This window comes from Cucurbita pepo, chromosome 15 (genome assembly GCF_057944985.1).
Source record: "Cucurbita pepo subsp. pepo isolate OVF chromosome 15, ASM5794498v1, whole genome shotgun sequence".
In the NCBI taxonomy this organism is placed as follows: Eukaryota; Viridiplantae; Streptophyta; class Magnoliopsida; order Cucurbitales; family Cucurbitaceae; genus Cucurbita; species Cucurbita pepo.
The window spans coordinates 4,257,327-4,283,557 of NC_141812.1; the positions used below are offsets into that span (position 1 = coordinate 4,257,327).

Here is a 26,231-nt window from a genome sequence, read left to right on the forward strand (position 1 = left end):
GGACTAAGTTAATTATCTATGTAATTAGAAATAAATTACAAGAAAAATACATACTTGTAGATGGATATATCTTCTACAAATCTTGGGAAGGAATCGTATTAATTCAAGTTATGTAGAAAGAAATATGAAAATAGAAAGAAAATAGAAAATAATTGATTTTTTAGAAATCGCAGTGTTGAGAAGAAATAAGATGAACAACCGGGGGACACATTTGAGGCATTGAGGAGGAAAGAAAGGACGGGTGCATTGGTGGAGAAAAAATAAAGAAAATATTACGTTAGGCAGGACTCGAAGGCCGGCTACCCAAAAACCTGCGTGCGTCCTGAAAAGATGATCTGACCCGACTCAGCGTAAGAAAAACCAGACTCCCAACGAGGGCCCATAGTTTCAAACTCACGCCCTCGACCTTGGTGGACCATTTAGGTTGCGCCATGTGGCAACACCTTAGAGCACGCCCTCCCCTCAGGCGCGCTCGTACGCGCGTGTGTTTGTGCACGTGGGGCCTGTGAACCAACGCGTGACGTTCTCCTTTTAACCTGATTTGACTCCTATTTGATTGTATTTCGTCCTAGTTTTGATGCATACGGGCCTAAATTTGACTTGATTCATGGTTTACCAGAGAGCTTTCAAGAAATTTGGGTGTCCCAACTAGTGGAAAAACAAGTTTCAAAGGATATGCTTCATTCAAATGAGTAACAATCTTAATTTAAGGCAAGTAATACTAGAAGGGATCGCTAGGACAAGTTAGTATGCAAGCATGATGACCTTATGTGGTTAGAACATGTGTAATTATGACATACACTATAAAATTATGAAATTGCCCATAGAGCAAGGGAATTGAGAAGCATGTCTAATTAATGTTTTTCGATGTGGTATGATGGAGGAAGGGATATTCTGATCTGTTCTTCGGGTGATTGATGAATGTTATCTCCCTGTTGAGCTTGTTTGATTGTTGATCGTGTGTATGATTTATGTCATGACTTTCATGCATTTATGTAGTAGAGACGGTTGCTAGTTATATTTTTTTTCTAGTAGAGCACGCATCAAGATCACAATTAAGATTAGAGTGCTATAATTAGGGTGGTTTACATGTAAAATCAAAGGTAGTGTAGAAACAGAGGAACCTCAGTCCTGGTTGGACTAGGGATTACACGAGTAGGTGGAGAGCCCCAATTGGTAGAAATAGGTGAACCTATAAACCAGTCCTTCTTTGGTGGACTAGGGACTACACGAGTAGGTGTTAACATAAGAACACCTATTGAGCGTAGAAACGAGTTAAGACCGACGTTGCGACTTCGTAAACCGGTCTTGGTAGAGATCAGGGACTACGCGGGTAAGTGGTTTAGCATGAACAATTCGATTAAGTGTAGAAACGGGCAAGGTTGACACGCCGTAAACCAGTTTCAACAAGGGACTAGGGACAAGACGAGTTGATGATCAGTTCGGAATCAATTGGAACTTCGTATAGACGAAAAGAAAGACATGAGGTAGAGAGGTGTTTAGGAGCTTAATTTTATTTATTGTCACTTTCGTCTTTTTAGTCTCGATTCAGTTGGGGGCATTGGTTATGGGGTTACGGTTAGAAACCACGACTCTCCACAATGGTGTGACATTGTCCACTTTGAGAATAAGCTCTCATGACTTTGCTTTGGGCTTCCCGAAAAGGCCTCGTTATCAATGGTATCAATGGAGATATATTTCTTACTTAGCCTCCCTTGGGACTTATGGAGCCCTCAAACAACCTCCTCTTAATCGAGGCTCGACACATTCTTTGGAGTCCTCGAACAAAGTACACCCTTTGTTCGACACTTCAGACACTTTTGACTACACCTTCGAGGCTCACAACTTCTTTGTTCAACGTTTGAGGATTCTATTGACATAGTTAAGTTATGACATGACTTTGATACTATGTTAGGAATCACAACTCTCCACAATAGTATGATATTGTCCACTTTGAGCATAAGCTCTCGTGGCTTTGCTTTGGGCTTCCCCAAAAGACCTCATTATCAATGGAGATGTAATCCTTACTTATAAACCCATGATCATCCCTAAATTATCCAATGTGGGACTCCCTCCTAACAATCCTCAATAGTTACTCTCAACTAGATTCTATGACGATGTGGGGACTAGTAGTTAGTGAACTTTTCATACTGATGGGTTTGCAAATGTTGTTAGTAGATTTTGAGGAGCTTGATCTACGAGAGTCGTACCTTGAGTACACTTGTGCCAAAGATAGGCTTCATGTGACGACAATCCAGAAATCTTCAACTATTTGTTGGTCGAGAATGTGCCCATAGGGAGAGATGATATGACGGAAGTAGCTTGGCAAGCTGTAACAATAGTTATTGGAAGAAAAAAACTTTAGATATGTAAGGACCCTAGATTTCAAACATAAATATATTCATCAATAAAAGTACCGTCATGGTCTTACGTGTTCAAAACATAATTCAAAACTGAAATTGAAAATGATAATGAAATAAATTTAAAAACATGAAATGCATAACAACCTATTCTACCTTAATTCTAGAAAATGAAATATACTTCTAGCCTATGCACGTGTCATTGTCTATGCTTTACGATGCTACTATCAACCATATATGGGGCCCTTGTCTTTACTTAAAAATTGATGTAGCACACGGCCTAAGTATTTCAAAGAATACTCAATAAGTGACCCCACTGTAGTGGCCGTGAAAAATGAAAACACATGCAATAATGCTCTAGAGACCTATCATTAAAACATCCTAGGGGTGACCTCCAGTCCGTACTAAGTTGGATGTGTAGTACTTTCCTACACACAACCTACATGTGCGAGCGTGCATCTCCAAGGATAAATTCGTGACAACTTAAGCTAATCAGATAAGTGACCTTACTATAGTATAAGCTAAAAATTGTATGCTTATGGTGATGTATGAACTGTCATACGATGTTGTATGATAGTATGTGATGATGTATGAGTTATGAGTTATGAAGATGTATGAGCTATATCGTATGATGTCGTATACTAGTATATAATGATGTACGAGTGTATGATGATGTATGAGTTATGATGCTTGATGATGTGCGTAGTATATATATATTTTAATGAATAACGTACTTAATATGCTTGATGCACTTTGTGACAATATGATGAGTATGATGATTGCGTGACGTTTACCTTAATATGATGATGTTTTCCATATTGAGCATGCTATATGATGATGAGTGTCATATTGCATCATGTCGTCAGATCGATATAAATTGTAACGATTCAGATTTTCCATTTTTTCCTTATTTAGTTAAGATTTTATTTTTATTTCTATAAATGACAAGATATTATGTTATGCATTTATTCTAGCCGGAGAAGGTGCAATTTTCAACAAAAAGTTATTACGTTAATGGAAATTGTAACGATTCAAGTTTCTGGAATAAAATAAAATCAAATAAAAATAAAATAAATAATTAAATGTAATCTCCCCGGAAATCGAAGGATTTCTTGAGATAGTTTTATTACCTAATAGAAATATTCCTATTTCTCTAAATTTCCTTATCTTAAAACGCTAGAATGCCTTATTGGAAAATGTTGTGGGATTATTTTTATATTCCTATGCCCAACCTTTTATATCCCTTGAAAACGATTTTCTCTACAAACTTTCCTCCGGAACATTGGGGTTGCTCTTCGGAGGAAGAATCGAGTGGAAGTAAGGTATTGATGTCGGGATCATTGTGTCAAAGAAGGTTGATCGTCGGAAATCGGTGTTGAGGACGTTGTGGGATCGTCGGCGCGTTGCCGGAATTGGGGAGGCGGAAATTAGGGTTTCATCTCTTGTTGGGTAAGGAAGGCGAGGTTTTTGGAATCGTGTCGAGCCGCATGCGCACACCCAACAGCTCTGGTAGCTTCGCACGCGTACACAGTGCGGCTCGGCTCGCATGTATATGAAATTGGCTCGGTTCCGTCAATTTCCGCAGCTTGGCTTGGCGGCTTAGTTGGTCGGCTCGGCAGCTAGGCTTATCAGCTCGATATAACTATAATATATCGATTCCAAGGTTTTTGGCCCTTCCGAAGTCGTTTTTGCTTTAGTTTTACCATTTGAGGTTAGTATGGTTCCTAACCGTTAAAGACAGATTGGGTCGGGAGTTTATTTTGATAAATAGCATGAGATTTAGCTACGGTATTTTAGCTACGGTATATTATGAAAGGTTCCTAAGTTTTTATGTGGTTATTATAGGACGTATTTAACCGTTGGGATTAGCTTGTTGTGAGTGACTTCGGCCAAGGCCATCGAGGTAAGTGACCTTACTGTTGGAGTTTGCTTACTACGTGTTGTATGATGGTGCGTGCCCTGTGGCTCCTGCATGCACCATATTTATGTGATATAACTATGTGATGTATAGATTGTGTTGACTGCCGATTGTTTTATGTTATGTGATGTATGAATTATGTTGATTGTTGACTGTTTATGTTATGTGAAGTTATGAATGATATGTTAGTAATATATGCCATGAAAATGTTGAATCGATGCCATGGATACACGTAGTATTTTCGAGCCATGTCATGAGATGTTTATGCAATTGGGATGTACTTTCATGTTATCTAATATGTCATGTAATGTAAGTCATGTGAGATGCCATGTAATGTAAGAAACGTATATGCCATGTTAGCAATGTTTATGTAATGTCATGTTAGATATGTTAAGGGATCTTGTTAAGGATATTTAGTAATAAATACACAAAACATCTTTCCCTGAGGTTTAGTGCCCTGAAAGTCAATTACAGGGTGAAGACATATTATCCTTTCTGGTTATTGAGAATGTTGAGGTATCTTTGAGTGTGGGTGTTTCTAAGAGTTTTTTGTGTTTACATATATATTATATTTGATATTTTATTATAGCCTTATTACCATAGGTATCTTTCCATATCCTTGTAATTTATTTGATTATAAATAAGATAACTCCCACCATTTAGGTGTGGTGGATTAATCAAACATTCTTATGGTATCAGAGCCCTTTCGGTTTAGCAACCCCGATCCTTTATTTTTAATGGCTTATGAATCCCCTATTCATCTTCTTCTCCACCACCTGGCTTTGATGCCACAGGCGCAGTCTCCATGGCTGTCGCAGGCGGAGTCGATTGATTATTCTTCGGCTCCGCTCTTTTGACCTTCAAATCACCCTTCGCCATACTGTGTATATACAACCTCACCTTTTCCAAACAGAGCATCTTTCATTTTCTTCCCAATTTTCTCTTCATCCTTCGCAGAAACCCTAATCTTAGGATCTTCATCAACGTTCTCTTCGGAAATATACAGAATCTCGATAAGTCCATCGACCTTCTGCAGAGATTTACCTTTGGAATCTGGGCGCCGCACTGGCCTCTTCGCCAACCAAGTTGCCACCGCCCTTCTCGCCAAAATTGGCTCCTTCGCCCACCACCTGGCTTTTATGCCGCAAGCGCAGTCTCCATGGCTGTCGCAGGCGGAGTCGATTGATTACTCTTTGGCTCCGCTCTTTTGACTTTCAAATCACCCTTCGCCATACTCTGTATATACAACCTCACCTTTTCCAAACAGAGCCTCTTTCATTTTCTTCCTAATTTTCCCTTCATCCTTCGCAGAAACCCTAATCTTAGGATCTTCATCAGCGTTCTCTTCGGAAATATACAGAATCTCAATAAGCCCATCGACCTTCTGCAGAGATTTACCTTTGGAATCTGGGCGCCGCACTAGCCTCTTCGCCAACCAAGTTGCCGCCGCCCTTCTCGCCAAAATTGGCTCCTTCGCCCAATGTGGCGACTCTTCCGGCTTCAACATTGTCTTTATCCCTTGTTCTAGGTTTCCCCTTCTACTTCTTGGGGTTAGACATATTCTCACCAGAGCCAAGACAGCATCGTCGCTAAGCGACAATCCCTCTTCATGGGTTAGAGATATTCTCGCCGAAGCCAAGGCAGCATCGCTGCTGAGCAGCAATCCCTCTACAATTTTCGATGGCCAAGAAAGTGTTTCTCTATGCCTCCTCTGAACCAGGTTGTTGACATCTTCACGAATAGTGTTTCTCAACCTCTTTGAATTTTTCAGATCCAAGCTTCACGTTCATTCAAATCCGATGCTCAGCTTGCGGTGGGGTGTTAAAGATATTTAGTAATAAATTATAGTTTACATATATATTATATTTGATATTTTATTATAGCCTTATTACCTTAGGTATCTTTCCATATCCTTGTAATTTATTTGATTATAAATAAGATAACTTTCCCACCATTTAGGTGTGGTGGATTAATCAAACATTCTTAGACCTCATGCATACATGTATGTCATGTGCATCGGGATTCTTCCCTTTATGATACGAAAGAATGAATTACGATATTTATGTTCGCCATGATATCATGCGGGCCCTTTTCTGTTCTATGGTGTCTAGCGATGTGTGACACGTTTTGCCTGACCAAGTCAGGCCCAAAGGGTATGTATACGAGCCCGCCTGGTGGGTCCATGTACGCGTACATGGGCCGTGTGTGAAGGAGTACCATACACCCAACCCTACCCAGAATAGAAAAGCGCCCAGGACTATGTAAAGTTTATGAAAAGTTAGGTCCCTCTCATATGTTGCATGTGTTTGCATTTCTGACCCCAACGGTGGGGTGAGTTACTGAGTATTTCATAAAATACTCAAGTCACGTGCTACCTACATTTTTCAGGTAAGGTAAAGGCAAGGGCCTAATGTACAGTTGACGGCGGAGCTGAGGACACCATGGAAGTTGGAGATGGGATATTTTGAGGAGTTAACGTTTATTTGACTGTTTTAAGTTATAGTATTGAGTATTATTTTATTTAGATTTATTTTGAATTCAGTTATTAAAGGTTTATTTTCGGAGATAGGTTTGTTTTGGATTTATGAATTTTTATGAAAGACTCTGTTGTGTTTTTTCCAAGGTTATTTATGATGAGCTTCCGCGTAATGAATTATGCATTCATGGGTGACATCACTAATTAGGTTTAGAAAATTAGGGGCGTTACAAGGACGCAACCCTAAGTACATGAAAATGATATTAGTATAAATATCCACAAGTATGTGTTACCTAGAGTAACAAAGAGATGAGACTAGAGGGTTGTGCCAGAAGAGACATTATGATGGATATAAAGGGACCTCATGCATATTGTATATTCATAAGCATAAGGCTACTTCCCCTAGAGGTGATGAGTGCGGACGCGCACAGTATGATGATAAGTGCGAATGCGCACGAGTGCCAATGCCACAGATGAGGGTGTTCATGAGGCGCATGACACTGTGGGGTTCCGTTGACCTCCGAACGTTGCTACAGATTAGCTTGACCAGAGGGTCCAGGGGGTGTGCGAGCGCCCTGGGGATTCACACTCGCACGTGTGAATCGTGTGTAGGGAAGTACTACACATCCAATTTGTCCGAGACTAGAGGCCACCCTTATAATGATTAGAGATAGGTCCGTAAATCATGATTGTATGTGTTTGCCTTTGCATGGCCCCCTATAGTGAGGCTACTTACTGAGTATTCTTCGAAATACTCAAGCCGTGTGCCACATCATTTTTCAGGTAAAGGCAAGGCGCATTTGTACGGAGGGCGACGACATCGCGAGTAGAGACTGTGGCACGTGCATAGGGTAGACTCATATTTAAACTCCTAGTGTTAAGTTAGAATATTGTTTTGCATTTCATCATTTTAAATTATTTTGTATTTGTTTTTATTTTCTCTAAATTTTAGTATTTCATATTTAAACATGTAAGACCATGGCTATGTTTTCTATGGAAGAAATTCTTTTAAGTGGTTTTCGAAGTTTAAGTTATAAATGATGTTCATGTAAGAATTATATTTACTTATTAGAGATGAGCATGAGACGTTAGTAGCGACTCTGAGTATGTGGAAATTTAAGGTCGTTACAGCCACTGAATACATATCATGATCATTGATGCGGAAATACTTCATTGAGACTTTCATAAAACATCACCTTCATCTTAAAACACAGCCGTCATGGACTTACATGTTTTGAAAACACCTTTAAAATGACAACAAAAGACTAAATAAAATAAATAAACATTTAAATTAAAAGCATCTTATTCTAGCCTAAGTCTAAGAAAATAAATGCGACTACCCTATGCATGTTTCATGGTCTCGAGTTGTGATGTCATCGTCAGCCGTATGAGAATGCCTTGCCTTAACCTGAAATAGAAGTAGCACGTGGCCTGAGTATTTAAAGAAATACTCAGTAAGTGACCCCACTATTAGGGTTTGCAACAACATGCAAATGCAATGACGGAACCTATCATAACAGTCTATTTTCCTATGGTACTCTCCTAACGGGCAACTTAAATGTGTACTTTATACTCTACACACGGTCCACACGTGTGAGTGTGGACCCACCAGTCGGTTTGCACTCCACTGGGCCGCTTTCCTTGTCTGGCGAGCATACTCTGGTAGCTCTCCATATCGTACACTCATTAAAAGTAGTAGTCGTCATGACAACATTATGTCAAACATAATGATCGTTCTCCTGCCTAGTAGTGTACGGGTTCGTACCATCGTGAAGGAATAGGGGTATCCCCCAATGTATGAGCACACAATAATGTACGAGATCCCAATATTTTTCCATTTTCATTATTATTTAATCTAACCCTGCTACGTACTATACATATCATATCGTCATTCATATCATTTCTCATATCGTTTATCATATCTTTCTTACAGATGTCGGGGTTGTATTTCATGCTAGTTTGTCGTTTTGCATGTCAATCATATCATATCATTCAGATTACATAAACATGTCATATCATAACATTCCATGCTTCCAGACATAACAATTTTCATCATATACATATCATATCATAACATATCACATCACAATATCTCATAAATCATTTCGTTTCATGAATGTATCCTAGTCTTACTGTTACAGGAACATATCCTAACCATATCGTTCTATTAGTCTATCATAATCATATCCAAACCATATCGTTCTATTAGTACGTTTATCGCATCCTTCTTGTATCCTATCTCAAATATATCATTGAGCACATCGTACCATAAGTATCATCATACAATTCACATATCATAACATATACACATCATATCATAATCATATCGATTCCTAAATAATTCACACATATCAATATATGTGACACATACAGAATCACGAATCACGTGTCAACATCAAATAGTAAGCCACTTATTTGGATGGCCTTAGTCGAAGTTCTAACACTAACTCCAAATTATCTTGCTTTTGTCCCTCGAATTCGTTCTCACTTGTGCCAAGATGCTTCTCTCTATTAAAGATGTTCACCTAATTCCTTCGGTAATTCTAATTCCTAAATTTTGTTAAATATTTAACAAATTCTTAATCTTTCCATTTAAATTTAATGTTTCTTAGGATATAAATATGTCTATCAATACAATGCCAACTAACGTACAATTTATTAGGTACTATAGTTTCATTATTATATTATTATGTTCCCATTGGCCAATTTTTAATCGATTCATTTAGCCACTGATATAAAATTACTGATTTGACATTACTCATAATTACTTATATGATATTACTAATTGATGTGATTTACTAAAATTCATATAAAATTATTGACATTTAATTTCTAACTCAAATCTAAACAATTGCATAGGCTTCGAAAGATTTAACGTATTATTGGGCTATGATTTTCTAAAAATGAAATTAGGATAAAAGGAAGGGAAGATTTAATATACAACTTATTAAACTTCTTCACATAAATCTGCTTCTCCCTCTCTTCATGTCAAGCTGCCGTCATTTTAGTTTTTCTCAAATCTTGCCTTTTGGTTTGTCATTTTAGTTTTTCTCCAATCTTGCCTTTTAGTTGTTTTTATGTTTCTTTTAGAGGAACTTAATTAATTTTTTTTTTTTTTTTTTTTTTTTTTTTTCCTAAAAAGTGGGTCGAGGAGAGATAATTCAGAAATGGATGACAGGTTAGTGGGGGAGAAGTGAGGATTTTTTTTTTTTAGTAACATTTTTTTATAATTATTTTTATTTGTATATTTCTTTGTTTATTTATTTATTATTATTTTTTGTTATTACAAGCCACAGGCCTTGTCTGCCGTTTGAAGCGCAAGCGAGACGTTGATCTTCCCGTCGGGCTTGGCTCCAAGACTAACAATATCAAATGTTAATCAATGCCAAAGGTTGAAAGGAAATAAGAAGCTTTAAAGTTTCAAAAAGAGCCATAAGAAAACTAAATTGTTCAAGTATTTGTGATAAGTTAGAGAAGAAAAGAAAGTAAACGATCCGAAAATGGAAGAGACGTGGAATGATATTTATAGGCTAATTTTTCCCTGCACGTTTTAAGTACTTAAAAAATCATTAAAAAGTTCAATATAGAACGAAAATTGTAATGAAAAAACTCAATTTAATAATATCGGAAGATCTTATATTCAATGATAATAACTATAAATTATAGGAAAAGTATATTATAAAAACTCACCAAATCTACCTTTTATATAGTGAGTACCAACAACATTAATTAACTTCTCAATTCTATATATTTAAAGTTCGTGTTGTACTTGAAATATATATGACTATAATTATATATATATATATATATATATATTATATATATAAAAAGACCAAATGAACTTCTCAAAGTAACACACATTTCATTATGGTTCATCATTGTGTTTCCATTTTTGTTGTTTATTCAACTTTGAAATAAGTACACAACATCCTACCATATAAGAATTTTTTACTAGTTTTACATGTTTACGTTTTTAGTTAGCGATTCTACATCGATTCTATAATCATATTTGTAATAAGTCCAAGATAATTTATGTGCCAATTTATATTTATATGATTTAAAAAATTTTGAACACGAAATTTCAAATTTGCACACTTAGCAATTTTGACTATTTTGTCTATTAATATGACTTGTAACGTGTGCCGTGGGCTTTTTGACCTTTATTTAATAATTTTGTTTGTAGTTGAAATTTCATCCTTCAAATCTGATTATTTGTGTGGAAAATTGAGAATAAGGTATACCCTATGTTCAGCCATGAATCAATAATAAAAATTTCGAGACTCACAACTTTATTGTTTGATATTTGAGGATTCTATTGACATGACTAAAATTAGATAATAAGCTCTCAACACTTTGCTTCTCGTTTTTTCAAAATACCTCGTACTAATGGAGATAGTGTCCCTCAGTCATGATTTTTTTCCTTAATTAACCAAGGGGGAACTCGAACAATTCTCAAGAGGATTATACTAACTACAAAACCCAAATCATATTAATTCATTATCTGTCATCAAAAGTTTATAAACCTTCCAATGACAACGCTATAAAAGGTCAATAATAGTATTTTTTTTTTTTCTTTTTCGGAGTGTTAAGTTTAAAGACTATAGGTGAATATCATTTTTATGAGAACTATTTTGAGTCATTAGGTTTTTTTTTTTTGTGAAGAAAATAGGAAAATGTTAGTTTTTTTTCATTGGCTTTAGTATCGAACTTTAGGATAAACATGTGATACCCGAGTAAATAAGAAGTATATGAATGAACTGAGATCACATCTGAACCGAAAACGTGTAACTTTAAAATAAAAAAAAATAATACTCACTTCCAATTAAATCTCTCCACTTTTGAAAAGAATAAAAGTAAAAGTAAATATATTAAAATATCATCTTCCTTGCCTAAATCTTCTATCTACAACTTATTTCGTTCAAAAGTTGTGGTAGATTCTTAATAAGTCCATTTCCAAATTTCCTTTTTCGTCAAAATTTCATCAATTTCTTAGAATTAACTTGAAGGGGTTACAAAATTAAACTCCAAGAACAATTTAATTATTATAGGAAAACAGATCGTCATCCTAGCCATTCAAAAGAAATTAAGAATCTATTAAAATTGGCTAAAAGTAACTTCGTGAATAGAATAAAAAAAAAACACATACTTAAAAGGAAAGATATGAAAAGTATTAAATGGTGGGTAACGAGTGAATATAATATTATAAAAAATATATATTTTCATTTATATAAGTACCCAAATATATTATAAAATCTATCCTAGTATGTTAGTAGGTATTCTATTTGTTAGACATTTATATCCAATAAACGTTAAATCTAAATTGAAAGATTAAAAAATTGTTAAATGATCTAGTAGATATGTCGAAATATTTCTTTATCCTCCATAATTAGACTACAACGTATTGATCTGTGCAGTAATTTTGTTTTTATTAATATTATCAAGAAGATGGATGTGAGGTTGAATTGAACCTTGAGGAGCATATTCATGCTTTTGCAAAGAATAATTAGTAATTTCGATCTAAGTCAACCAAGTAAGCAACTCTATTATCGTTTTGGTTAGAAGAATTGCTTTATGTATGATGCCATGTGCTCAGTAGCATTCCACATGTCATATGTGTGATATGATTTGATATGTGATGTTATGTTATGTGTCGCTGTATGATATGCCAAATAATATTATGATATAAATTAAATGTCATGTTGTGTTACCGTAAGCTATGTTATGTTATGAAATGTCATAATGTACTATGATATGTTACGTTAGGTCATAATATGCTATGTTATGCGTTGAAATAAGGAAATACGATGAAAAACCTGTATGCCATGATTTGAAAATTGTGTTAGGAATGAAATGATTTTATAAGAATTTTATGTAGGCATATCACTAACTGTAATATGTGATGAAAGAATGGGGATTGTCTTGCATGATTTATTATGCCACGATAAATAAATATGGGGACTTCATGTATAATTGTTTGTTTTCGTGCATCAGAATACATCCCCTTTATCATGAATACAGACATGTAAACTATAAGATTGAAATGACCATCATGTTTACCATGATGCTACGACGGTCACTATTTCCTCTGGGTGTCCGAAAACCGTCCATAGAGTCCACACTCACACGTGTGTAGAGAAGTAATATACATCCAATTTGCCCGAATTCAAAATCCATCTAAGAGAAGAAAGTTTTAAATTGTAAAAGTCCAAGTCTACAGCTAGCAGATATTGTCATCTTTAGGTTTTTCGTTTCGAGCTACCACTCAAGGTTTTAAAGCACGATTGCTAGGGAGAGGTTTCCACACCCTTATAAGAAATGCTTTGTTCCCTTCTATATTGTCCCTTCAGGCTTCTCCTCAGGTTTTAAAATGCATTAGGGAGAAGTTTCCACACCTTTATAAGAAATGTTTCGTTCTTCTCTCCAACCAATGTGGGATCTCACAATCCCGTCTCCTTGGGGGACAATGTTCTCACTGACACATCACCCGGTGTCTTGTTTGATACCATTAATAACAAAATAAGTCCACTGCTAGCAGATATTGTCCTCTTTGGACTTTCTCTCTCGCGCTTTCCCACAAGGTTTTAAAACGCATCTGTTAGGGACAATAAATGTATTTTTATATCTGTATTTTTATGTTTGAACGAGTAAGATAAACTAACTATATTTGATTTTTGAAATATAAGAAGTATAATTAATTATTCCATTTAAGTATGTAATTAGTTTATATAATTTTATTAAATTAAATTATTTGAGGATGATGATTAAGATTATTATTAAATAAATACAAAAACATAAAATACTTTTTTTTTCATGTAACATAAAATACATTCTTCCCCACTTTAAAGAATTTCCAAATTTAGCAACTTTTTTCGTTGATATTTCCTAGAGTTTTTTATGGCTTAGTTGCATTGATTTTAAGGCTAATATTGATTATCTGTCTAAACTTAGGGACAATGAAATGAAGTAGAGGACCAATTTAGAGGACAATAAGCTTTTCCACACCAATTAATTACTATATTAAAAATTAATGGTACATTTTTGATGTAGAACATTTTTTGATATTCAAATTCATAAGAGGTCGTTTATTAGGTTGAAGCAATAAAACTCCAATTTGCACCTTTGTAATACACTACCTAATAGGCTAACACCAAAATTAAGTTCGTCTATTCTAAACAACTAGCCGGTTCAACTACACCAGATGCAGTTCCTTTGGCACCTTTGCAGGAAGCTTTAGCAATTTGACCATCATAAGTCACTTTAATGTCTTCCAAGGTGAGTCCAGTGCAAGGATTTGTTGGGCTACAATCAAATTTGACTCCTATTTCAGTGGCTGATGTTCCCTTGATATCTTCGTAGGTTACGTCGCTAATTTTTACTCCCGAATCCTATTCATGCCAATAAGAACAATCAAAATATGGCATGAAAATTGAATAAAGACAACTATCTCAAATGGTACAAGATCTTTTATGTGAAAATCAAAAAAATAAAGCCATAAAAGCTTAGGATGATCAAAGTGGATAATATAACACTCTTTTGAAGATATGTGAATGTTACATTGTCCACCACAATTCATTACCTAAAAGTGTAGCCGAAGTAATGTTCCTAATTTAACACACATCTTGGACAAGATAAATTCCAACTTGTTGAAGGTAAAAAAAAAAAAAAAAAAAAAAAAAAAAAAATTACGTATGAAATATAAAATTTAAACCCTATTAATCAAATTTAAAGTTAAATATAATTTGGAAGAAGTTAACATGTCGAGGATTAGTGAGAAAATATACCTGATGGGGGCAACCTTTGTCATGTGGACAGTAATCTTGATCAATTATGATAGGGTTCTTCACCTTATCCAAAGTAATGTGTTGAAAATGAATATCCGTAGCAAACCCACTGCTTGGTCTTCCCCAAGACTTAATCCTCACTCCATTCGTAGTCTCGCTAAAAGTCGATGATGTAACTGTCACATTTTTCACTCCAGGCTCATCCGCTGACTTCCCCAAACTCCCAATGCTACAAACACATATTCAACAAATAGTGAAATAGTTAAAATCACCATGTTCAAGATAAAAAAATTTCTAAAACGTATGTTTATTCATTCAAAATCTAATTTTATATTTGGTTTTATAATTTCAAATATATTTTTCATACCAACAAAATAATTTCCAAAAATTATTTGTTGTCATCTACCTGATTCCGTGTCCAGGTCCACATGTAACACTTTCTATCCATAAGTTGGTGGTTCCTGGACCAATTGAGATGCAGTCGTCACCGGTGCCGATGTTGGAACTGAGGATGGTCACATCTGATGACTCCTGCACATGGATGCCATCTGTGTTCGGACTATCGCCAGGATCCGAAACCTTCACTCCTTGAATGTTCACATTTTGGCAACCATGCACCACAATGTTAAATATTTGGCTATTAATTGAAGTTAATCCATTGATGATAACATTTTGTGCATTTGTGATTTCAAGATTCTACAAATTCAAAACAATTCACAGCAAGAATTAGTACAATGCATTTTATTTCAACTTTCCCTCGAGACAAATTTTTAAATTTTGTTATATCTAGCCAAACTTAAATAATGCATACCCGTGCTCCATCGGGGCAATCATTCCCTGAGTGTTTACAATTCCATATGCCAGATCCTTTCCCATCAATAACACCGCCATGAATGGAAAGCCCATTTACGTCTTTAAACCCAATCCAAGCTTTAGTTTTAGCTAGAACTTGAATGTCCGAGGAAGCCACAAGAGTGCCATCAATGTGAATAGTAATAGCATTGTTCTTACAAGGCCCATTAAAGCTCCCACTTTGAACGTAGAATGTGCCTATGGGCACGTGAATAGTAGTTGGTCCCGTCGAGTCACAAGCCTTGGCCCATGCTGTTTGAAGTACAGGCGAGGCATCGGTCTTTCCATCAGGCTTGGCTCCAAGACTAACAATATCTAAGGTTAATCCATCAGCCAAGGCATGGTTCAAAAGTAGAAGTAGCGGAAGGGAAAGAAGAAGCATTAAGGTTTCACAGAGAGCCATATGAAAACTGAATTGTACAAATATATGTGATAAATGTGAAAGATGAAAACCGAAGAGCTATGATATTTATAGGCTAATGCTAATGCATGCTTCCTTTTGCATGCAAGTAGTTCGGATAGATATGATTATCATTTATGGTCACTTTTTAAATGGTTAATACTTTTTTAAATACTTTTGGAAAGTTATTTAAAACTAATTCAAAAAGTGGATGTGGTTTTGGAAAGTTATTACTATCATCAAAAGATTTATTTTGACAAAATTTAGGAAACGCAGAACATAAAGAATGTGTGCGTTAATTTGTAAGAGCGATTTTGAGAAACATACTAATAATTATTTATAATCTTCGAGTTTTTACGAAGAAAATGTCTTGTTTGAGTCAACGGTCAGACTTGCATAGATAATATACAAATAATATTCCATTAGTATTCATGATTGTTGCCTTTTTTGGATGGTTTCTTTTTCCATTTTGGAGCAACTTCTAAATTTCTTACTATAATAAGAATTTTTTACTACTTTGTATAGTGATCTTAAATAAAATCTCGATAATGATGATTGGTGATAATTAAAATGATAATGATGACAAAACGCTACCATATACGCAATATTATGAAAAGTCTTTAACTTTCTATTTGTCAATATGCCACACAATTTTCAAATGTAACAAGTTTATGAACTCTATCAATCATATAATGTTTTTATAGTTTATTAATATAGACTTCTATTGTTCATTGGCTATTTTGACCGTTTCTATCACTCATAGGTGTTCTTTTTTTCATTTTGGTTAAACTTAATCTTATTATTTATTTAGAAGTCGAAGGTTGTTCGAGTTAAGTCCTTTTCTTTTCTTTTCTTTTCTTTTTCTTTTGTAATATTTACCCTTGTATTTAGTTAAAGAACAAACCGTGGTCGAGTCAAGTCATTTCTTGTACCTTTCTGGTTAAATCGAATGTTGATCTTTAGTTAGGGATTGAAGTATGATTGAGTTAATTGCATTTCTTTGCTCTTTCTGGTTAAATTGAACTCTTGTGTTTAGGTAGTAGTCGAAGCCGGGTTGAATCACGTATATTCCTTTCTCTTTTTAGATTAAATTGAACCATGTTTTTTATTAGATCAAAGATCATTTTTTATTTTTGTTAAATTGAAGCCTATTTTTAATTAGAGATTTAAACCTAGTTACATTTTTTTCTTAAATTTAACACATGGTATAGTTAGAAGCAAAGGTTTAGTCAATTCTTTTTCTCTAGGTAATTAAATTGAATCTTTCCTAGATTGCTCTTCACATTAGTCTACCGACTATTGTATAGATGCTATTCTTTCTAGGATCCCATAAGTTCGTCGTAAGATGGTTGTACTAGGGGAAGCATCCACCACTTGTTTAGTAGCAATATTTCGTCCATTGTAGAAAGTTTTCATTTAGATACAATGGGGAAGTCCATGGTGATGACACTTTCTAAGTATCTCCTTGAATCTCTCCCAAACTTCACTTAGTGTTTAATCTTCAAACGGTTGAAAAACAACAATTTCACTTTTGAACTGTGCATTTTTAGTGGGTGGAAAATACTTAATCAAAATTTTCTCTACTAAATTATTCCAAGAATCAATTTCTAGTGGGTAACTTGCATTTTCGGCCTGACAATGCACGAATTTAGCACCTTCAAAGCTGGGCTATACTTCTATTGCTCTTTCCCTATTATTTGCTAAATGAATAGTATTAACAAGGATCCTCTCGAGTCGCCATCACTATTATATTTTCAAACTCTTGATTTGGTTGGGTTCCAAGGACTCCTTGATGTATATTCTATTATGTCATTCTCAACTTTGTTCCCAAAACTTTTGTTCTCAAGATTTTCTCTATTTTGGGGTCTATAATACATTTCAAACCTTTAGGGGTGGTCATGCACCAAATTTCGCAGCAGAAATTTCAGCAACGAAAAAGTTCAGACTGTACAAAGACTAGGAGATGATGTCATACCAAGACCAGGAGATGTCAAATCAATCTCTTGCCAGTGGATTTACAAAATAAAGTGTATCTCGGATGGATCAATCAAGAGATACAAAGCTCAAACTCTAGCCCCAAGAATCTCTCAACAATATCGACTTGAATGAAACTTTTAGTCATAGTCGCTAAGATCACTATCATACATTTTCCTCCAGCACTTGTGGTAAATAAGGATTTGAAATTATGGTAGATGAATATGAAGAATGTTTTATTGGATTGAGAGTTGGACAGAGAGATTTACGTGAACAAACCAACAAGATTTGAAAATGTAGTTAGAGTCATTAGTGAGTACATGAAAAGTGTAAAGAAGCATCACTAGCCTAACAGGGTTAAGCCCAATAACCCAATAGGGTTAAGCTCAACAATTGAATGAGTCCTTGTATATTTATGTTACGAAAATGATTTAGAAATTTTAGGAATAAATTTAGGAAAATGATTTAGAAATTTTAGGAATAAATTTAGGAAAATGATTTAGGATTTTAAGAATAAATTTAGGAAAATGATTTAGGTATTATAAGAAAAAAACTAAGAAATTTTAGGAATAAATTTTCTACCATTCACGATAAATACCCCTCAACCTACGTTATCATCTCAAGAAATACAAACCAGTAGTACGTTATCATCTCAAGAAATACAAACCAGTAGTATTCTACGGGGAGTCTTGTAATCTCCTCAATTTGTGTTAATAAAGAGTGTGAGTGTTTCGAGTTGTGTTTATCAACCGAATCAACATCTTAATCATACAAAATTAATAGAATAAGAAAATAGAGAAAGGAATTAGAGAGTTATCAAGCTTGTTGTTGTCCTACCATGTAAATTCTCCTCTTGTGGACTCTTGCGTCCCTCTCGTTACCTTGAGCTATCATTCTAAGTTTATTTGTCATCCGTTGCTGAATTAGGATTCTTCTATCTCATCCATTCCGTTTCTGCCATTTGGTATTTCTTTGTTTAATAATTTGGTTCTACAAAAGCCTCTAATATATTTGATTGATTATTGTCATAGTAAAAATTCCGTCCTCCATATCTACTTATTTGTCGTGCAAAAGTGCTGATATATCGATTTTGTTCAATGGGTTAAAAGAAATGTTAGAAGCAATGACCCTACACATTGGTATGATATTGTTTATTTTGAGCATAAGGCCTCCTTGATCCTCGAACAACCTCTCTTTAATTAAGGCTCAACTCATTCTCGGAGTCCTAAAATAAAATATACCATTTGTTCGACACATAAATCACTACAACTAAGCTTTGATACTGTTTGATTATTGTCGTAGTAAGAATTTCTTCCTTCAAATATGCTTATTATGTGATGGAAAGTGCTAATTGCAGATTCCTCTGCTATACATGGATTTTGTTCAATGGCCAAAAATAGTGTTGCCTCCTTCAGCCTCCAATAGCCCCTTCCAATTTATTAATTTCTCCAATAAAGTATACTCTACTGTTCGACACATGAGTCACTATGAATGACTATGCCTATGAAACTCACAATTTTTTTGTTTGATACTTGAGAATTCTACTTACATGGCTAAGGTTGAGATAATAACCTCTTAAGACTTTGCTTTTGGTTTTCCCAAAATGCCTCGTACTAATAGAGAGACTTTTCTTTTGGTTTTCCCAAAATGCCTAGTACCAATGGAAATAGTGTCCTCACTCATATATAAATAATTTTTTCCTTAATTAACTAAGGTAAAACTCCAACTATTCTCACAAAACTTAAACCATATGAATTCATTACTTGATGGGCCAGAAAGTGATAGAAAGTGATGGGTTTATAAACCTTCAAATAAGTTCTTTTAATGTTGCTTAAAATTTCTACCGTTAGTTTACATCGCCTACAATAACGCTTAAGAAATGTTATAGAAGGTACAATAGTGTTTCTTGGAGTGTCGTGAAAAGACTCAACTAATTGAACTATGTTTGTTTGATTCGGGTTTGTTTGGTTGGGGTGTTATGTTTATCCGGCTCTCAATATTACATCGAAAATAGTTGTAGTTGGAATACAAGCAAATCAATTTTCAAATTTCATTTTTGGTCAAAATTTCATTAGTTTTGTTAGGTTCAAGTTGAAATGGATTAGAAAATTAAATACCAATTTAAGTGTTCTAGAAAATCACATCACTATAGCCATTAAAAAAAAAAAATTAAGAATCTACTAAAATTGCCCAAATTAACATGGGACCAAGAAAGAAGAAGAAAATATATTAATATATAAAATTGTTGTCACAAAGTAATGTAATATTATTAAAAAAAAAAAACATATATTTTCATTTATACTAGTAATTCTTTAAGTATACAAAGTGGAACCCTATTTCTTAGACATACAATAAACATTAATCTAAATTAAAAGATTAAAAATGGGTTAAATATTTAATAAAGTTTAGTAACCTAATAATTTAAATGAATTATTTAGGCTAATTATTATACATATGTATACACACGCACTTATTTCTCTCCGAAAAAACGTAATAGAATTCAATCAAAATTTTCAAATTTTAACGTTAGTTTCAACTTCAATATACCTTAAAATAATCAACCCAAATTATAAGAAACTAAGTGCACATGATTTTTAATTTTAAATACCAAACAATAGACTAAATTTGGAGGGAAAAAAATTGAATAGGTATGTCCAGGTATTTCTTTACTTTCAATATTTGGACTACAAGGTGGCGGATCTTTGGCGTCATTTTGTTCAAATTGATATCATCAAGAAAATGGATTTGAAGTTGAATTGAACCTTAAGGAGCAGATTCAGGCTGGTGCAAAGAATAATTAGTAACTCTGACATAGGCCAACGAAGTAAGTGGCTCTACTATCTGTATGGTTGAAATAATTGTTTATGTTATGATGACATGTGCCTAGTGGCCTACACATGTCATATGTGTGATATGCTTTGATATGTGATGTTATATTATGTGTCGTTATATGATATGTCAAATGATATTATGGTATAAATGAAATGTCATGTTATGTTACGATAAGCTATGTTATGTTATGATGACATGTGCTTAATGGCCTACACATGTCATATGTGTGATATGCTTTGATATGTGATGTTATATTATGTGTCGTTGTATGATATGTCAAATGATATTATGGTATAAATGAAATGTCATGTTATGTTATGATAAGCTATGTTATGTTATGAGATGTCATGATATACTATGATATGTTACATTAGGCAATGATAAGCTATGTGTAACGACCCAAAATTTTCTACTTAATTTAAGGTTGCTTCTGTATACTTACCATAAACATTGAATGCGGAAGACTTCATTTCAATTCCATAAAACATAATCATTATCTTAAAACACAGCCATGGACTTGCGTGTTTCGAGAACATCTTTAAAACGACACAACAAAAGACTAAATAAAATAAATAAGAGTTTAAGTTAAAACCATCATATTCTAGCCTGAGTCTAAGAAAATAAATACCACTATCCTATGCATGTGCCATGGTCTCGAGTTGCGATGCCGTCGTTAGCCGTACAGGAATGCCTTGCCTTAACCTAAAAAATGTAGTTGCACATGGCTTGAGTATTTAAAGAAATACTCCGTAAATGTAACAATCACATGCAAATGAGATGATGGGACCTATCTTTCAATCTGTCTTCCTACGGTGCTGTTCTAACGGGTAATTTGGACGTGTACCACATACTCTACACACAATCCATACGTGCGCGTATGGGCTCACTAGTCAGTTCGCACACCGCTGGACCACCTCACTTGTCGGGCGAGCATACACTGGGATGCTCCCTAGGCCGGACACTCGTTAGAACTAGTAACCGTCACGGCAGCGCTATGCAAAATATAACGATCGTTCTTCAGCCATTGGATGTACGCATCCGTACCCTCATGATGGAATAGGGGTATCCTCCCAATGCATGAACACACATAATGCATGAGGTCCCAAATATTTCTACTTTTATCATTAATTAATATAACCCCGCTATCATCTTTCATGCTTAACGTGTTATTTCTCATTTTTCAGTCTACGTATCATACATAATCCTAGGGGTTACATTTCATTTCATTTATTGTGATATCATGTCATTCATAACATGCTGTATACATACAATTTAGAAAGCATAACATAACTCTTCATGCTTTTAACATGTCGTTTCATAACGTGCAATTCATAGAACAATTACCTCAATGATCACACAAAACAATCTAAAAATAACATATCAATCACAATAGATCATATCATAAACATGTCATATCGTAAATATTTCGTGGTCATATTGTTCTCTAACTTATCATAGACTTAACGTTCTTATACCTATCACAATCATATCGTTACGTGAACGTACCTTAGTCATATCATCACAGGAACGTATCCTAACGCTATTGTTCTATCAATCACAAACCTATCCCTTTCTACCCATATCTTAACCATATTTTTTCATCAATCTCCCCTATCCATAGCGCTCCGGTATGCAACCTAATCTTAACGTTTCATGAACGTATCTTACTCCTATCGTTACATTTCGTTTTGTGCATCCTTCTCGTGTCCTATCTCAAACATATCCTTGAACACATCGTACCATAATTATTATCATACAATCCACATATTATAACATAACATAAACATAATATAAGCATACCGATTCACAGATAATTCACACATATCACTATATATGACACATGCAGAACCACTGGCACGTGTCAACATCAAATATAACCATGTTAATAGTAAGGCCACTTACCTGGTTAGCTTAAGTCATTGTCACGAATATATTCTTAATGAAAGTTCGATTCCGTCCTTTGAAATCCATACCAACCTATATGAGCCCGACAATTCGAATCGACCCATCCCAAACTATAGGAGTTGGGTTGAGTTGGATTAGCATTTCGAGTTAAGTTGGATTCATTTTTTTGAACCCAGACTGATTCAATTTGGTTTCGGATTTGTGGGACAAAAACTTTGAATTAACTTGAACCGAACAAAAAATTATAAAATATATTTAAAAAAAAATTAGTGTATTTATAGGTCTAATAGTGGTACTTTGGCCCATTGAAAACATTTCTATTTCTTTAATTTTTCTTATTATTTTTAAACATGTTATTTATACAACTTTTCATACCCTTTATATTATTTTTAAATATATGGTTTATAACTAGAAATAAATTTTCTTTCAATTTTAAGAATATAATTTTTTGATAAGTTCTATGATTTATACAAAAATATATTATATTCAAAGTTCAAAATACATATTGTTTTCATTTTATCAATTCTTAAATAAATTTTTAGAAACCGAGAATTCCTGGAAATTGAATGCTTTCCATCTTTCATGGTGAATGATTTTAAATATGGAGATTTATATAAAAAAAAATTGTCTAAAATGTCATGTATAGTAAGTCTATTTTATATATATATATATATATATATTTTTTTTTTTTTTGTTAGATTTAGTTTCTTTAAACTAATTATTTTTTATTGTTGGGTAATTTCATCGTCTATCCTTATATTTTTCCTTACATTTAAAGTAACTAATTCTCAAGAAATGTCGTATTTAGTTGTCTTTAATTCTATGATAATGTTGAACTATGTTACGATGCTACAAAATATATATATATATATATATATATATATATATATATATATATAATTTTTATTATTGATGAATTTGTTTTTTTAGTGATTATAGATTAATTTGTATTTGTTTGTGAACTTTTAATATCTTTTATCTAAGATTGCATCCTATATCTATGAATTTTGGATAAATAAAACTTTTTTAAATAATTTTTTTTTTTTAATGATCCAAACCCAACAAAAAGAAAAATGGAAGGTTGAGTTGGATTAGGTTGTGAAATTTTTTGGGTTGGGTTGAGTTACCAACCAACCAACCGGAACTTTTGAGTTGGTCCAAAATAATCTCTCAACCCAACCTAATCCGTACCATGTACACCCTTAATCTTTTATTATTTCTTTTCCATGTAACATAAAATATATTCTTCCTCCCTTTCACAAATTTCAAAATTGAGTAATTTTCTTGTGTGTGTTTATCGATTGATTTGTATATTCCATGGATAAAATCAATTCCATAGGATTTTTTTTTGTTGATATTTCCTTAAGCTTTTTATGGCTTAGTTGCATTGATTTGAAGGCTCTTATTCTAATATTGATTAGTATATTAAAATGTAATAGTACATTTGCCATAAGAAATTTTGGTTGTTGAACGTTTCTTGATATATTCAAATTCATAAGAGTTCGTTTATTAGGCTTAGGCAATAGAACCCCATTAGATTTGTCTATGCTAAGCAACTAGCAGGTTCAACCACGCCAGAGGCAGTTCCGTTGGCGTCTTTGCATGAAGCTTTAGCGATTTGATTATTATAAGTCACTTTAATGTCTTCCCAGCTTAATCTAGTGCAAGGATTTGTTGGGCTACAATCAAAGTTGACTCCTATTACCGTGGTGATGTTCCCTTGATATCTTCATAGGTTACGTTGCTAATTTTAACTCCAGAAATCTATTCATGCAAACAAGAAACAAAAATGAAATAAATTAAATCAGGAAACCAAACACTAAACTATAATAAACTTTGAAATAAAACCCTCTCAAACTAGCCATAAAATGCAAAAATTCGTGTATAGAATATATTCACAAAAATGAGATATAAATCATATTGGGAGTGAGATTACCGTTTCCTGGTTAGATAAGAAAAATATCGTGATATATATAAGTTATGACAACTATCGAATTGTGTGAGATCTTTTAAGTAAAAGCCAAATAAATAAATAAATAAATAAAATCTACGATGATCAAAGTGGATAATACCACGTTGTTTTGAAGGTATGAGAGAATTACATTGTCTACCACAATACATTACCCAAAAAGTGTCATGAACAAAATAAATTCCAACTCGTTGAAGATAAAAGAAATCCATTATGTATGGAATTAAAAATTTAAATTTTATTGATCAAATTTAAAGTTAAATATAATTTGTAAGAATTTAAAATGTGGAGTAACGAGGAAATATACCTGATTGGGGCAGCCTTGGTCCCGTAGAAAATAATTTTGATCAATTATAATAGACATTATCCAAAATAATGTGTTGAAAATGAATATCAGTAGCGAACCCATTGCTTGGTCTTGCACAAGACTTAATCCTCACTCCATTTTGAGTCCCGAGGAACGTTGATGATGTAACTGTCACATTTTTCAATCCAGGCTCATCCGCCAACTTCCCCAAGCTCCCAACGCTACAAACATATATTCAACCAAACACCAAATTTTTTATGACGTTTCATTTTCACGTTCTAATATAATATATTAGGTAACTACTTTAATCATTATTATTACTAAGTAATAGTGAAATAATTAAAATCAATTTGCTTAAAGTTGGAAAAAAATTGATCTTATATTTGGTTTTATAATTCCTAATTAATTTTTCATGCCAATAAAATCATTTCCAACAATTATTTGTGGTAAACGTGATTCTGTGTCCAGGTCCACATGTAATACTCTCCATCCATAAGTTGGTGGTCCCTGGACCAATTGAGATGCAATCGTCACCAGTGCTGATGTTGGAGCTAAGGATGGTCACGTTTGATGATAACTGCACATGGATGCCATCAGTGTTCGGACTATCACCAGCACCTGAGACCTTCACTCCTTGAATGTTCACATTTTGGCAACCATCCACCTCAGTATTGAACATTTGGCTATTAATCGAAGTTAATTCATTAACGATTACATTTTGTGAATTTAAGATTTGAAGGTTCTACAAATTCAAAACAATCGGAAGCAAGAATTAGTACAAATTTGAATCAATATGGTATTTGTTATATCTAGCCAACTTAAATAATGCATACCGTTGCTCCATTAGGACAATTATTTCTCGAGTGTTTATGTAACGACCCTAAATTTCCACATACTCAGAGTCGTTACTAACGTCTCATGCTCATCTATAATGCGGAAATATAACTCTTACATGAACATAGTTGATAACGTAAACTTACAAAAAAACGTTTAAAACAACTTCTTCTTTGGAAAACACAGCCATGGTCTTACGTGTTTAAATATGAAATACTGAAATTTAGAGAAAACAAAAACAAATACAAAATAATTTAAAACAAATGCAAAACAACCTATTTTAACTTAAAGACTAGAAATTTAAATATGAATCTACCCTATGCACGTGCCACAGTCTCTGCTCGCGATGCCGCCGTCCTCCGTACAAGTGCGCCTTGCCTTTACCTGAAAAATGATGTGGCACACGGCCTGAGTATTTCAAAGAATACTCAGTAAGTGGCCCCGCTATAGGGGCCATGCAAATGCAAACACATGCAATAATGATTTAGGGACCTATCTCTAATCATCTTAGGGGTGGCCTCCAGTCTCGGACAAATTGGATGTGTAGTACTTCCCTACACACGACTCACACGTGCGAGTGTGAGTCCCCAGGGCGCTCGCACACCCCCTGGACCCTCTGGTCA

The 26,231-nt window shown here is 34.1% G+C and overlaps 1 protein-coding gene and 1 non-coding gene across 2 annotated transcripts; one reads left to right on the plus strand and one right to left on the minus strand.

The window, feature by feature from the left end:
• Positions 1-13,794: 13,794 nt before the first annotated feature.
• LOC111811250 (polygalacturonase-like) lies at positions 13,795-15,802 on the minus strand. Its single transcript, XM_023698012.2, has 4 exons — positions 15,347-15,802; positions 14,942-15,231; positions 14,536-14,764; positions 13,795-14,139 (listed from the first exon to the last, which is right to left on the minus strand). Exons 1-4 carry the CDS (start codon positions 15,788-15,790, stop codon positions 13,918-13,920), a joined length of 1,185 nt encoding a protein of 394 aa, XP_023553780.2. The 5' UTR covers positions 15,791-15,802; the 3' UTR covers positions 13,795-13,917.
• A 1,417-nt stretch (positions 15,803-17,219) lies between these two features.
• LOC147789187 (small nucleolar RNA R71) lies at positions 17,220-17,325 on the plus strand. The gene has a single exon (XR_015412023.1). It is a non-coding gene; the product is annotated as a small nucleolar RNA R71 (small nucleolar RNA).
• The last annotated feature ends 8,906 nt before the right edge of the window (positions 17,326-26,231 follow it).